This window comes from Chrysochloris asiatica, unplaced genomic scaffold (genome assembly GCF_000296735.1).
Source record: "Chrysochloris asiatica unplaced genomic scaffold, ChrAsi1.0 scaffold00062, whole genome shotgun sequence".
Lineage (NCBI taxonomy): Eukaryota > Metazoa > Chordata > Mammalia > Afrosoricida > Chrysochloridae > Chrysochloris > Chrysochloris asiatica.
This window is the reverse complement of record NW_006408580.1, coordinates 1228978-1245395: the sequence shown is the minus strand read 5'-3', so window position 1 is coordinate 1245395 and position 16418 is coordinate 1228978. Positions and strand designations below refer to the sequence as shown.

The 16418-nt window shown below is 41.3% G+C and overlaps 1 protein-coding gene across 1 annotated transcript in view; it reads left to right on the top strand.

The window, feature by feature from the left end:
- Window positions 1-3402: 3402 nt before the first annotated feature.
- The window catches only part of JADE3 (jade family PHD finger 3), a 65719-nt gene continuing 52703 nt past the window's right edge, over window positions 3403-16418 (top strand). Inside the window, exons 1-2 of the mRNA XM_006864236.1 lie at window positions 3403-3451; window positions 4130-4209. Of these exons, the coding sequence (XP_006864298.1) occupies window positions 3406-3451; window positions 4130-4209 (126 nt within the window). The 5' untranslated portion in view covers window positions 3403-3405. The remainder of the gene's footprint in view (window positions 3452-4129; window positions 4210-16418) is intronic.

Below are 16418 nucleotides of genomic sequence, written 5' to 3'. Positions count from 1 at the left end.
AGTGGTTATGAATCGGGCTGCAAACTGCAAGGTTAGCAGTTAGAAACTACCAGCTGTTCCACGGGAGAAAGATGAGGCTTTCTGCTCCCGTAAAGATTTACAGCCTTGGAAACCCTGTACAGGGTTGATATGGGTCGGAACCGACTCGACAGCACTTAATAACTATGTAGATATATGTTGTTAAGCACTGTCCAGTCTGTCCAGTGGTTTCTGAGTAGCAGCTGGTGAGCTTGAACCACCGACCATGCAGTTCAAACGACTTTGCAGTCTGGCATATTAATCCGCAGCACCACATGATAAGAGTTATAGGTATTCTTTTTCTTCCCTTCCCTTCTCTGTTTCTGTGACCATGTTTTCAGTCAGAGAATGCACGCCTATAGAGGCCCATTTAGGGCTGAGTGTTGCCTTCCACTTTTGCCTGAGAGTTCTTTTCCTCCCCTGGGGGCAACTGTTTCTGTCTGAGTTGGCTTTCAGGGAAAGCACAAGCCGACTTTCCCAGTTGTTTCAGGAGGAGAAAGGGCTGACACACCACAGAAGGAACTCCAAGAGATCTCTGTTGATTTTAGAGCCCCAATGATTCTATGGTGCTTGATAAGTGGGGCAGTCTCCTCTTAGGGAACCCTCCTCCTGGCTCCACTGTAGTGAACCTTTTGTCCAGCAGCTGACAGTTAATGGGTAGGGGATGAATTGTCACACTCCAAGTGGACCACCAAGGAGATCAAAAAAGCTTTGTTGCTGTTAGAGCATACTCCATAATACGTTGGCAGTGGATGTAGCTTCTACTCAAGATGCCTATGTCTTAGCACACAGCAGCTTTAGTCAGCAGTTCTCAGTTGGACTTAAGTTGATCCTGAGGACATCTGCCTTACTGGTTTCAGAGGCCTGAGCTGTGGGATACCCTGAAAGGCAGGTAGGGTGCTGACTGTGAAGCAGACTTCACTGCAGGCACCTTCTTTAGCAGTTTGCAGTAACTTGGCAACCAGGTGGAGGAGGGGTCTCATGTTTCAGTCAGGTTACCACAGTGGTCTGCCTTGTTGTTATCAGTACCTATCTCCCCATTGTTGTCTAAGAATGGAGCCTTGTAAAGATGCCTCTCTGCCTTTCACAGCAGCTTCAGACAGCAGTCCTCAGGGCTAGCTTGAAGTAAGGGCTGACTAATGCACATTGACCCCTGCTGAGGTTAGTATTGTTGCTTTCGGGAGCCTGAAGCTATGGAGTGCTCAGAGAGGCAAGTAGAGTGCTGACTATGGGAACAGACTCTACTCCAGGGGCCTTCTGTAGAAATTCACCTTAGGCTTGCAAGTGACAGTGTCTGGGCTTGGGTGTGGGAGTTTGTTGTGCTCTGAATGGAGCCCCAGGGATGTCTTCTCTTGCTGCTGTCAGAGGCACCCCCACTCAGAATATGTGGGCTGTGGGTGTAGTCTCCACTGAAGATGCCTGCTTCATAGCACAGAGCAGCCTCAGTCAGCAAACTGTAGCACCGCCTGGAAGAAGGAGCAGCCTGACCCAAATTGACTCTTGGAGAGGTCCGTTCTGTTGGCTTCAAAGACCTGAGCTATAGGGTGCACAGAGAGACAGAGAGGACTCCAATTCAGGGAACTTTGTGTGGTAATTCACAGTAGGGTTGTAGCGATATTGTCAGGGGAGGTACAGGCACACTCAAAACAGGAGAGGTCTGCCTTGTAATTTTAGAGTAGTCTTGAGTCTTTTCACAGGCAAAGAGTGTGATGGTTAGAGGAACAAAAACAATCCCCTGCTCTCAAGTCAATTCCAACTCATAGTGACCCTGTAGGATAGAGTAGAGCTTGCCCCATAGGGTTGCTGCTGAATCCTTCTCCCATAGACTGGCCGGTGAGTTTGAACTGCTGGCCTTTTTGGTTAACAAGCCAAGTGTTTTAGCCACTATGCCAACAGATGGATAGGGAAGCCAGATCTTTTTCTAGGGCCACTTCCCCAGTTCACTGCAGCAGTTGGAACCATATGCAACTTGATTTGTTGACTCTTGCCATTCTGTAGCTCCTCATTGCTTTCCTTTGCTCCCGATTCAAAGTTCCTCAGCTGAGTGCTTTTTCCTTGTTGTATCTCTTGTTCTTTTTCTGAGAGAGGGTCAGATTGATGGTCTTTTTACACTGCTATATTCCCAGAATTCCATCTACTGGCTTTCTAACATACAGTTTCATTGCTATTACTCATAATTTTTCAAAGAGAACTTGTACTAGGATTCTACCTTTTCAGTAGATTGTAAATGGTTTGAAGACAGTAGCCCTGATCTTTATTCTGTGTTGAATTGTGACAACCCCAGTAACATTTTGTATGTTGGAGCAAATTAAAGAATGTCATTTACCAACTGTGTTACGATCATTCTAATTTATATTTTAAGTACTTCCTTTGTGACTTAAAGTATTTAACCATGTCTTCCTTTTTCCCTGTACATTAGTGTTGGTGTGTTCCCAGAAGGGTGGTACTTCCTTTTTTTTTTTTTTTGTCATTGACTATACCCGGAGAAGGGCAGAAAGACGTTTAGAAGTTTTAGTTAATCCAAAGCATCATGCACTCTTCATAATACATGAATGCTATCTAACATTTCTTACAGTGTATATAGATTTGTAGTTTTACATTATACTAGTTGTTTGGGGGATGTGGACAGGGAGAGAACAATAAAGAGGAAGGTAAGGTGGGCCCATAATCAGTGTAATTGTACTCTTAAAGGTGAGACCTGCTTCACTGGGTCTTTCCTCATCCATGTCTCATGCTTTTAAACCTTGCCCTTGGACAGCTCTGCATTCACAACTACCTTTTCCTTCCTTAAGAAAAACCCACTGTCATCAGTTGATTCCAACTCATGGTAATCCATGTGTGGCAGAATTGAATTGCACCCCATAGGGGTTTCCCTTCAAACCTACCAGCCATTCCTTGGAAACCCTGTACAGGTCGCTATGAGTCGGAACCAACTCAATGACACTTAACAACAGCAGCAAATCTTACAGAAGTAGATTGGCAGGACTTCTTCCCTCTGTGCTACCACTGAATAGATTCACACCGCCAACCTTTGGTTAGTAGCTGTGAGTAAACCGCTACATTAGGGACCTCTGGCTAGTGGCAGCCACATGGCTGCCTCCTTGTTTAAGTGGATACTACATATATGTGGCCATACTTGTGGCTCCAGCCATTTCTATATTCACTGTCTGTAGTTTGGGCGCTCTTCTGAAGCACAGGTGTGGCCACACACAGTTTGTAATACACTTTGTATTGGTGGATTTGGTTATACTCTTCTCCTATTACTTTAGATCATCTGAGAATATTCTTGATATGTGTGATTTGCCCACTGTTACCCTGTGTGATCTGTGGGACAGCATATCGATTTTGTTTTATTCAATGTTTTTCTCTTTCCTAGGATGCTCCAAGATGAAACGTCATAGACCTCCCAGCAGCAGTGACAGTTCGGACGAAAGTGAGTAGAACAGCTGTGGGTCTTTTTCCCCCTTGACACTTTCTTTGACTTGAGAACAAGCTGATTAATGCTTCCTTTAGTGGTTAAACGAATAACGTTTCTATGATAGAAAAGTGTGGGCACCATTTCTTTTACTCATTTCATCAGCGATAGATGAATTAGGTGGAAGAATTCATTTTGTTTTTCATTTTTCATTACCTTAACAATAAAGGTCAAATCCAGTAGTGATTTACATTGCTTTTCTAGGAAGGTAGAAAAGTATGCAAGCATAAAATATAGGCCATGATTCTAATTTTGTAGCTTGACTATGGGGGAGTAATTTGTAAACGGCAACAGCAAGCTATTAGGGAAATGCACAGATGCTCTACATTTTAAGGTCTTATAGTTGTTTTTGCAAAAGTTACTTTTTCTCTGACTAGATCAAAATATTATGAGGTGTGATTGCGTAACATTGAATCATCTCAGCCGTTTGCTGAAGTTTTTTCATGCTGGGAGGTCACATACAAATGTCATTCAATTCTATCCTGAGGCTCTCATGGGTACAGTGTGCCTGTTTTCTCCAGTGGCATGAGATCTTTAGTTTTCTCCATCATATCTTTGGTATTCTCTGGAGATTATTTGCTTATTTAACATCAGTGAGTAATAAGTCTCAGTATTCTTTTCTAATGTCGTTTACAGGTCCTTCCACTTCCTTTATGTCTGGCTCAATGTATAGGAGCAAGTCAAGAGTCCAAAATCAACACAAAAAATCTGCAGAGGTAAGAGCAGATATTCAATTTTTAGACTTAAAAATTAGACAAATTACCTATCTCTATATACTGGTGTGGCACTGTGGGGTGTCCTGGTGTGGCGCTGTGGGTTAATGCACCAGACTGCAAAGCCGGTTGAACTGCAAGGTTGGTCGATACCCTATAAGGTTCGCAATGGGTTGGAATCGACTCGACGGCACTTAACAACAACATATACCTGCAATAAAGGAGCTCTGGTAGCATAGTGGTTAAGAATCGGGCTGCAAACCTTAAGGTCAGTTGTTCCGTGGGAGAAAGATGAGGCTTTCTACTCCCGTAAAAATTTACAGCCTCAGAAACCCTATACAGGGTCGCTATGAGTCAGAACCGACTCCACAGCATATAACAACAACATATACCTGCAATAAGGAGCTCTGGTAGTGTAGTGGGTATGAATCGGGCTGCTACCCTTGAGGTCAGAAGTTTGAAACTACTAGCCATTCCTGCGGGAGACAGATGAGGCCTCAGAAACCCTATGCAGAGTCACTAAGAGTAGGAACCAACTCCACGGCACACCACCACCACCATATTATACCTGAATGGAGTCCTGGTGTGATGCTGCACTGGACTGCAAGGTCAGTTTGAATCACAAGGTCTGCAGTTCAAACTCAACCATCCTCTACTCAGAAACCCTATACAGGATTTCTGAGTCAAAACCTACTCTACAGCACCTAAAAACATATATCATACCTGCAATACCCAGATCCTGAAGGTGTGAAGAATAAAGTATATGCCAGTGGATGAGATTATTTTCTGATTAACATTCTTGCTTTTCAAGAAATATTCCCCCTTTCCCTTTGGAAGAACAGTATTAAACCACACCGTGGTTTAATTTTGGCCTCCTGTAGCCAGGAAGTCAAAAGGAGCCTCCAGACTTGAGAAATTGGGAAGTACTCAAGTCTCCTGGGCTATAATTAGAAAGAGCTAGGTTAGTCAGGGGGTGGGGTGGGGAGAGATACGGGGACAGGATGGAGACAGTGTAAGAAGGGATAAGTGAGGATATTGTGAAGGATAGGTTGTACATCTTGGTTATAGATCTTTGATGAGTTCATAGGTTTTGGAGTTTGCCACTCCAGGAAGAATGAATCATTCCTTGTGAGGATGCTTATCTTCTGCCCAAAGGCTAGTGAAGTGCCAGGGTTGGACTTGGAATTGGTAAAAGGTTTCGTGGATCCTACATTCTTTTCTCTGTGTTGATTGAATGATGAAGAACTTGTGTATCTTCACTACTATGAATAGACTTCCATAGCTAAAAAAGGAAAAGAGAGAAATATCAAAAAAGAGAATGTCAAAGATATGATGGAGAAATTTTCAGAGATCTCATCTCACTTGTAAGAATTTCGTTGGGCACTTGTTAAAAATGAAAGTCCCCAAACAACTCTATATACCTACTGAATTAATATTAGAAGGAAAGTAGAATCTGGTTGTTTGTTTGTTTTTTAAATGACCCAGGTAGGTTTTATGATCAAGCACTTTGGGGAGATAATACATAGGCAGTCCCTGGGTTATAAACAAGATCCATTTCAATTTTTAAGTGGCGTTTGTAGGTGAGTCGAAACATATTAAAAGACTCAAAGCTGTATATCTATGATTTAAAATCTGCGTATGCAGCAAGGAGATTGTGATGAAGAATTTGTTGCTAGTAAAGGTTGGTTCACTCGTTTGAAAGTAAGGGAAAATTTACATAACATTAAAGGGCAAGTGTTGAGTTGTCCAAATGAGACTTACTGTACTCTCATTTCATTCCCCTAAAAGCATTGTGAAGTAGGTCCTCTTCATTTTGCAGGTGGTAAATTTGAGATACAGTGGAGTTAAATAATTACCCAAAGTCACATAATACATTGGAGCTGGATTTCAAGTTTTGATTCACTCTGTAGGGTATAATAGTTAAGTAAATATTTGTTGAAACTCTGATATTTAAAAATATGGTTTTCCCATGAGTATCAGTGTTTTCCCATAAATACTTATAATCATGGTTTACATAATGAGTGGGCAGCAAATCTTGGGAATGGGGAGAACAAATGTTTGGAATTGAACAAGGCCTGAGAACCCAGTCAATGGGACCTTTGGTGAAAGAAGAGAAGTAGAAATAAGTGGGAGTTTGTGGAGATGACAAGTGTGCACAGATCACAGATGAGGCTGAAGGCAATCCTCAAGGAGTCCGGTGGGACTTTTGTGGATTCTTTCTTCCTTTTGGCTCTTGGAATGGAAGCAAAATCACCTTTTGTTGCTTTTGTCAGAGCATCAACTCATGCCCCATTTTGAATAGTTAAGTATCAACGCTGTTGATTTCTGGTTTTCCTGGTTCTACTTGCTGCTCCAGTTTGCTTCAAATAGTTATTTTTAAATTCGCTTAAGAAGTGAAACAGTCCAATTAAACATTGGACAAAGAATAGACATTTATCCAAAGAATATAAGCAAATGGCCAGTAAGTACATGAAAATATGTTAAATGTTGTCTTAGGCTAGGTTCTCTATAGAAGCAAAACCAATGAGGCGCTTATATGTTTACAGAGAGAGAGCAAATCCTGGTGTGGTGCTGTAGGATAAGCACTGGACTTCTAACATTAAGATTGGTGGGTCAAACCCACCATCTGCTCAGAAACCCTATAGTTGGTGGTGGTTATGTGCCGTGGAGTTGGTTCCGACTCATAGTGACCCTGTACAGGGTTTCTGAGGCTGTGAATCTTTATGGGAGCAGAAAGCCTCATCTTTCTCCTGCAGAATAGCTGGTAGTTTCGAACTGCTGACCTTAAGGTTCACAGCCCGATTTGTAGCTACTAGAGCTCATTCAGAAACCCTATACATGATCACTATTAGTTGGAACTGACTCAATGGCACTTAAAAACAACAACAATAATATATATATATACAGAGAGATTTAGCTCAAGGAAATAGCCCATGAAGTTGTAGAGGATGACAAAACCCAAGTCTGTGGGTCAGATGTCAGACTGGAGACTTCTCCTGATTCACATTACTGCAGTGGCTGATAAACCCAAGATCAACAGGTTAAATGGTAGGCTACTAACTGTGGAGGCAAATGAATTTTAAACAGGTAAGATGGCCAGCTTTTGACTCACATGCTGCAGAGGCTGACAACTCCCAGGATCGGTAGGCAATAAAGCAGGCAGTGCCTCAAGTCCAAAGAACCGGAGGTCAAATGATGACAAGCTAGATGCAGGATCTGGATCCAGATCCAGAAATAAGCAAGAAAGCATTACCAAAAGATTCAGATATTGGAAGCAGGCCACACCCATGTGAAAACGGTCTTTCAATTAAGTGGCTGTTTCATAGTAGATATCATTATGGGTATAATTGCTTTATATCAGATCTCATAATGGAAATGACTACATCATAATTGCTAAACCACTGAGAATTGTGACCCAGCCAAATGACACACAACCTTAACTATCAAAAATGTTATTAGGGATATGTGCATTAAAACCATAAATGAAATACCATTTCACGTCCACTAGGAAGGAGCTCTGGTAGCGTAGTGGTTACGAATCGGACTGCGAACCTTAAGGTCAGCGGTTCGAAACTACCAGCCACTCCGCGGGAGAAAGATGAGCCTTTCTACTCCCGTAAAGATTTACACCCTTGGAAACCCTGTACAGGGTCGCTATGGGTCGGACCCGACTCGATGGCACTTAACAACAACAACAACAAGGATGACTATACGATCAGAAAAAAATAGAAAATAACAAGGATGTGAAGAAATTAGAACCCTGTGTCTTACTGGTGAGAATGTATGTGCAAAACAGCAGTTCCTCAGAAAGTTAAACATACACAGGGGCTTCAAAAAATGTGTAGAAAAATGCCATAATCTTTTAATACCATTTTCCATGAACTTTTTGAAGCCCCCTCCTATGGTAATAATACTTGAAAGCAGGGACTCAAGCAAAATACTTGTACACTATTGTTCATTGCAGTGTTATCCACAGTAGCCAAAAAAGTGGAAACAACCCAAATATCCATCAATAGAATGAGTAAACAAAATGTGGTATATGGTATATTCATGTAATGGAGTATCATTCAGCCATAAATAAAAACGAGGTTCTGATATGTGCTACAGAATGGGCAAACCTTGAAAACATACTAAATATGACAAAAATGTAAGATCCAAAAGAACAAATATTGTATGAACCCACTTATGTGAGCTATCTAGAATAGGCAAACACATACAGACAAGGTAAACTTGTGGCTATAGGGACTGTTGTTGTTATGTGCCGTGGAGTCGGGTCCAACTCATAGCGACTCTGTACAGGGTTTCCGAGGCTGTAAATGTTTACGGGAGCAGAAAGCCTCTTCTTTCTCCTGCGGAACAGCTGGTAGTTTCGAACTGCTTACCTTGCAGTTCGCAGCCCGATTCGTAACTACTACGCTATGTTGCTGCTTAATGGTATGGAGTTTTTGTTTGGGGTGCTGCAAAAGTTTGGGATATAAATAGTGATGATGCTTACCCCAAAAAAGTAAAATGGAACCAGTGAAATTTTATTTCATTCAGTATACTCAAATACTTCAACATGGCCTCAATATAAAAATCTATTACATATTTCAAATTTTGTTGTATAAAATAAAAAATGGAAATAATGTCCTCTAATGAGTGACTGAGGCCAAAACAAAATTAAACTGAACTTGCTTTGTTTCATAGCCTTAAGAGGTGGACAGAATCTTCAAGGGTCCAATCTAGTCTAGTCTTCAAACTACAACTCGTGTAAAAGTCCTGATATAAGAAAATATATTTCATTATTAAAAGGAACTCTAGATGAAATCCTTATATAGCCCAACAAAGCAACCATTTCTGGAGTTTCTTAGTGTTCAAAAGTTCTTATTTCCAACTTAACCTCCATTTTAATGTAAATTTCTGTTTGTCTGGCATGCATAGGGCACTTATCTTCTTTTACTTAGTGTTTCTGAAAACCATTTTTTATATAAAAAATCCTAGTGGTCACCTAGATTTAGCTTTCTGGCATTTAAAATAGACTCTTTACTTTGGTATAACTCTAGATGTACATGAAAGTTTTACTTTCTCCAGTTGTTAACATCTTTCATTACCATGGTACATTTGTCAAGACTAAGAAGCTATAGTCTTTTTTATGGTTTTGACTTTTGTTCTACATTTTTCTCCCACTCAGTCCTGGATCCTCTATTGTGACCCCTTGCAGAATGGTCAGCAGTGTTCCTCTGGTCTCAGGGTCATAGAGGCTAAGGTTTTTGTGGCCCATTAGCCCTATAAACTAATTGTTGTTTTCAGGCATCTTTGAATTTCTTCACTCTTCATTGCTTCAGACAGAGAGAGACCAATAGTCTTATGTTAGATGGCTGCTTTTAAGACCCCAGTCACAAGTCACTGAAGTAGAAGGTAGACCATTATCTTTGTAGAGTATGTTATGGCCCTTAGTCACTCTTCAGGCCTAAAACGGAACGTACCCCCGTGGCTGCACTTTCAGCCAAACAGTAGACAAGCCTATAAAATAACATCAGGGAGGTACTACTCCTTAAAACAATCAACCATACAGGATCAAAAGGACATTTTGCTCAGGGATAAAGCTCAGAGGCAGGAAGGGTTGTTACTATAAAACATATGTGCAGTTGATTTGCACTTCTGAGTGATACATCTGTTTGTGGCCAGTTACATATATTTTCAGATCAAAATGAGTGAGTTGAAATTAGTCAATCTGCTTCATTCTCCTGAATCAGACAGCATTCCCCTTTGTGTCATACAGAAAGTAAATGTTTTGGTATTTCCTCTGAAAACTGTCACACAAATGTTCTAAGTTAGCTGTACTTTAAGAAACTGCTCACTGAGAGACGTTAATTAGAGCAGCCCAGAACACTGTAAAAACCATAGTGGGCTTGGAAACTGTTGGTGGAGGGCATTTCCATTTTGTAACTTTGGCAGGTTAAGCAGTGATGCTTTAATTGGATTCATAGTGAGGCTTCCTTTGTTTCCAAGCATCTGAGAGGCCACATGTGTAGGATTTGGCCATAGCTTCTGGGCTGTATGTTAACCTGTGAATCCCTTCTTTGATAATAAGTGAGCAAATACTGAGCAAGTACTAAGCCTTTTAGTATCAGTAACTTTGAGGGGGGGGACGGGACACTACCAGTATATATGAAAACAAACACACAATTAAGAGCTTGTAAAACTTGTGAGCTTCATTACCTTGAAGGTCAGTATCAGCATCCAGATCTCTCATAATCTTTAATATAACAGCAAGTGATCATGTTTTATTTTGTGATGTTTCTGTATTACCTTGTGGCCTCGAAAATGTTGGTTATAGTTCTTAATGGGACCTTGCTTGGGAACGCTGTCTTTGGAAGCTATACCCTGTACATTTTAGCTAAGCCGTGAACTCACATATCCCTTTACCCTATCAACAGTTATTTTATCAACTAGATAGGATAGCTCAGCTATATAATTCTATTTTTAGAAGGAAAACTGAAATTGTGAGGATTTAAAAACAATAATGACAGCTAACTTGCAGTTTATTTATCAATTACTGTGTGCCCAATACTTTGCAAAATCCGTTACATAATAAGTTTATCCATTTATCTCTTCCAACAACAAAAACATACTTATCAGAAGTAGATTCATGAGACCAGTCTGGTAAATAAATTTCATGTCACTTATTAGATACCTGACTGAGTACTGAACTTACATTCCTGTACCCTCTTCAACATTTGTGGAGCTTTGGTGTGGCACTGTGGGTTAATGTGCCAGAATGCAAAACCATTTGAACTGCAAGGTTGGCGCTTCAAGTTCACCAGCTGCTCTTCGGAAACCCTATACAGGGTCATTATGAGTCAGAAATGACTCAACGGCACTTAACAACAACAACTTCAACATTTATTTTACATTCTGCCTCATGCTTGAAGTCTTTGACTTTTAGGACATGGTACGGCATACTTTTGCACTCTGTCTTGAGTAAAAATTCTTTATCTAGAAACCTTGGATGTGATTTCATTTTAAACTGACTGCTGTTAGTTTCTATTGAGTTCATTCCGACTTAAGGCCATTCTGACTTAAGGTGACCATGTGTGCAGAGTACAACTACTGCATAGGGTTTTCACAGCTGACCTTTCAGAAGCAGATCGCCAGGCCTTACTTACCAGGTGCCTCTGAATTTCAATCACCACTTTTCAGTAAGTAGTCTAGCACTTAACTGTTTGTAATCCCCAGGGACTCCTTAAGCTGGCTAGCTTTGTAAAATTGAAATCAGGCATAAATCTGCTTTTGCTTCCTCTCTGACTAAAGAGGAAAGGTAAATTATAGTAGTCATTGGATTTGGGTTTTATTTGTTTGAGAAACTTAGATGTGAGTTGGTTGATGTTCCTGCCATCTGATTTCACAGAGTGCCTATGCCCTGGTATTCCTGAAGCTATGAACAAAGGCCATATTTCATTGGCCTTTGCTTTTGCATTCTCTTTGTCTAGAGTTGTCAAGTTACTCTGTTGTTCTTGATAAGTGGTGTCAAGTCAGTTCCAACTCATGGCAACCCTGAATAGGGTTTCTGAGGAATAGCTGATGGGTTTGAACCACTGACCTTGTGGTTAGTAGTGCAGTGCTTCTCCTACAGCACCACACCAGGACTCCTCAAGTTGGTCTACTTTTAATTAAGTAAATTTACATATTAGTTTCCTAGGGCAGCCATAACAAATCACCATAACCTAGATGACTTAAAACAACAGAAATTGTTCGCTCCCAGTTCTAAAAACCAAAAGTATTGAATCTTAGAATGGCGTTTGTTGTGAGTCCTGGTGTGACGTTGTAGAATAAACACTGGACCACAAGGCTGGTGGTTCAAACTCACCAGTCGCTCCTCAGAAACTCTATATATGAGTCGTAACCAACTTGAAAGGAGCTCTGGTAGCGTAGTCGTTACGAATTGGGCTGCTAACCGCAATGTCAGTAGTTCGAAACTACCAGCTGTTCTGCAGGAGAAAGATGATGCTTTCTGCTCCTGTAAAGATTTACAACCTCAGAAACAGGGTCGCTATGAGTCGGAATCGACTTGACGGCACTTAACAACAACAACAACTTGATGGCATTTAACAACAACAACATAGGGCCCACCTGGATAATGCAGGATGGTTTCTTCATCTCGGGATCCTTAATTACATGCTCTGTGCCTCTACTTTCATGTTACACAGAACTTCAACAGTTTATCTCCTACGAGAATCTTGGAGTATTAAAGACTTGCTTAGTAGCATCTCTTCTTTTGATCTTCCAGAAATGCAGACACATTTATGTTAAACCCATAGGTGATTGTTTTTGGTTTTGTTTTTTTCAGAAGTAGAGATTAATGAGGTATGTAGACTAATAAATACAGGAGCACAGTGGCTCCATAAGATAATCACTGGATTGTGAACCACAAGGTCTGTGGTTTAAGGCAACCATCTTCACCGTGGTAGAGAGAGACTTTCTGCTTTTGTAGAGTTACACCCTCAGAAATCCTATACAGCATCACTATGAGTCGACTGAACAGCACTTAACAACAACAGCAACATGTGAAATTATATTCCCTCATTACGTAGATGTTAACAGGGCCTTCATCACTGAAATCATTGACAGTTTAACTTATATACTGATGGTATACTTTTTTTATGTTTTTGAAAAGGCAAAATCCTAAAGTTGAGGCTGCCATAGCCATTTCAGTTGTGTTTTCCGGCTGGTGAGCACATTCCTGGGGCCCTTAGTCACTCAGGAACTCTTTGAACCGGAGGATAACAGGGCTGAGACTTTAGATAAGTTCCCCATTCCAATACTGGCAGTGCTTAAAGACTCCAGATGCAGAAAATGGACTGTGGGGAATATCTCCAGCTACCTGTAGTCTTTGAACTTTTCACACAGCTAGGACTCCCTTACAAAGGGAGTTAGGGCTCATACAAGGAGCCTCATGAATACCACAGTAGACACTCTCCTCAAAATGCAGTAAAATCAGAAATTACTAACAAAAACAAAAAGACACTACCACTTAGAAATTGAAAAGCTTTCTCTTTAAAAAATTCTTGCTTGAAAAGGAAATACAAAGGGACTTTTTATGGGAAAATTTCATTTCCTTATAATTCAATATTTCTATGAACCTTTTGAAGCCCCCTCATACAAAGTAAAATTACAGCTTATTTAGTAAATGACACTGAAAACATTACATCTCAGATGTTTGCCTCATGTTATAAATTATCTGAGGACAAGAAGGAGACAAACATTGTTCAACCTCCTTTATTTTATTTTAAAGTTTTTATTATGAATTGAGTAATAGTTTACATGGGAGAACATCGGTTTTACATTCATTGTCTCATTGCAATGATTACAGTCTCCTCCGTGCATCATCATTTAACAATATTTGCTTATATTCCCGCTGTATTGTTGTGGAGTTTTTTTTTGGGGGGGAGGGGGACGATGTACACAAAAACACTCAGAAATATATAATCATTTAAACAACCAAAGGGCACATTCTGCAAGTCTGCCTCCTGGTCGCCAGCACACAGTCTTTCCATGAGTCTAGGGTTCTCAGCTGCTCTGTTTCTCTGTGTCCTCATCTCTGCTTCCATCTCTGGTGTCACTGCTTCTCTGGATGCTGTGCTGTGAACTGCGTTGAGTTGGTTCCCACCCATAGCGACCATATAGGGTTTCCGAGGAGCAGCTGACTTTACAGTTCAAATGGCTTTGCAGTATGGCGCGTTAACCTACAGCGCCACACCAGGTCCCACATTTCTGCTCATGCTTTTCTCCCTTGATGATCCTAGGGTCCTCTGTTCCTGAAATGTAAGATTAACTACTCCCCCCATAAAACTTCTGCCATTACTGTTGTGACAATCGCAATTAGTCATAGCAGTTGCTCACTGTTGAATCATAAGAATCTTATCCCCATCTCCTTTCACCAGACCCAGCTAGACAAGATGAAAACTATTCAGTGGGGACTCTACCTTCCCCCACATACTCTGGAATTAAACTCCCTCTTGACAACTTGTAAGCCAGCCACTTCGTGCCTTTATAGCCCCTCCATTTGAAGTAACCAATGTCTTAAGTTGCCCGTCTGTATCAACCCTGCGTACAGAGGGGATAGGTTGGAGACTCCTTCCTTCTCAGTTGGTGTATTGAGCTACTACATTCGTGAGTATAGGTCAAGTTCATCAAATTTACACTTGTTTCCTTTGTCAGTTTTTTGTTTTGTTTTGTTTTTTTTTTTTTTTAATCTTCTAGTGGAGTAGTGATCATCAAACCATCGAAGCTAGGTCAAATCTGCACATTTGGGCGTTCTTGTGCATTTCCCCTCACTTCATATCAACTGGACGCTTCACTCTCAGCTCTAGCTGCCCGTGGCTATGTCCTTGTCCATGGGCTGAGGAGTCCCCAGGTCTCACCATACATCTGACCAACCAGCCCTTCCTCTTCTCTGTCTCGTCTCCAGGCCAATGGGGGGGGGTGGTCTATGGAACATGGTTGAACTTAGCCCATTTCTTCTCAACCTGCTTTAAAAAAACTAGTTTGTTGATGAGAATAGGGAACCCTGGTGTCACGGTGATTAAGAGCTCATCTGCTCACTGAAAAGTTGGCAGATCGAACCCAACAGCCACTCTGGGAGAGAAAGCTGTGGCAGTCTGTTTACATAAAAATAAACAGCTCTGGAAATGGCTGTGGAGCATTTCTGTTCTACCCTGTAAAGCTGCTATGAGTCAGAATCAACTAGATGACAAAAGGTTTTTGTTGTGGATGTTATTTGTTGTTGAGAATATTCACAGGAGAATACACACCAGTACAATTCAGTGAAATTGATTACATTCTTCAGGTTCTTTCTCCCCACTTCCTTTCCTGAGTCGTACCTCCCCCATTACAGAAATAGTATGGAAACCATGTCTGATTTCCTCTAGCTTCACAAGGGGCTGGAAAATCAAACTCAAAATCAGCCCAAGGCTAATTCTTATGAATCTGAGGTCAGATAGGTCTCTACCTTAAAACCTTCTTTACCCTATTCTGACACCAGCCATCCTTTCAGTACCAGTCTTACTTTTCTGCTGGGTTCAGTAATCCATTGCAGTGGCCACATAGAACTCATAAATAACACTCACGATTGTGGAGTTTATTAGGGAAGTGAACAAGGTACATTTCAGGATCAGAAACATCTCAGGATGCAGCAGTTCTTCAGTCAGAAACGCCTCTTCTGTGCCATACCGCAGGTATACCTTGCTCTTGAATTTGGCCTCTCAGCCATGTGGCCCCTCAAGTCTCTGCTCTGCTTGGACAAGTGATACAAATCTCCTTTAGCCAGTTTGTAAATGCCCAAAGGGTATATGCCACAAGCCAGCCTATTGCCCATAGGTTAAAAGCTTTACCTGATCCTGAGCCAGGAAGTCTGCAGCTGCTCTGTGATCATCTGTTCTTGCTTCTGAGGTGGCTCTTTTTAAACCTAGTAGGATGGCAAAACTAACCAATCCACACATTGGAGTACCATACATTCTATTTGTCACTCATTGGAGTCCTGGTGTGTTGCTGCTGATAAATGTACTCGACTGCAAGTCAGTTTGAACTGCAAAGTCCAACAGTTGTAGCTCACCAGCCACTCCTTTGAGTCAGAACCAACTCAATAACACTTAACAATCCACTCAATTTGGTAGGAGTTACAAAGACCACGCTAGAAGAGACATATTAAAGTAAATTCACTGTAACACACCCATTAACATAAATTAACTGCCCCCTAAATTTCCTATCTACTCTTTGAGTTGTCAGTATGATCCTATATAGATAGCTCTTTAAAAGAGCTTAAGGTACATCCAGCTGATATGAAGGGAGGGGAGATGCACAAAAACACCCATATTTTCAGATTTTTTTGTTGTTGTTGTCAGGTGCCATTGAGTCAGAACCGACTCATAGCGACCCCATGCACAGCAGAACGAAACAATGTCCGATCCTGGGCCAACCCCACCACCGCTGCGACACTTGATGCCATCAGTGATGCTGATCCATCTCGTTTTCTCTGACCCTCCATCTTACCCAGCATGGCATCCTTCTCCAGCGACTGTTCTCTCCTGACATTATGTCCAAAATATGAGAGACGAAGCTTAGCCATCCTGGCCTCCAAGGAGCACTCTGGCTGCACTTCTTCCAAAACAGATCTATCTATTGGTTCTTTTGGCAGTCCATGGCACTTTTAGTGTTCTCTTCCAACAGCACAA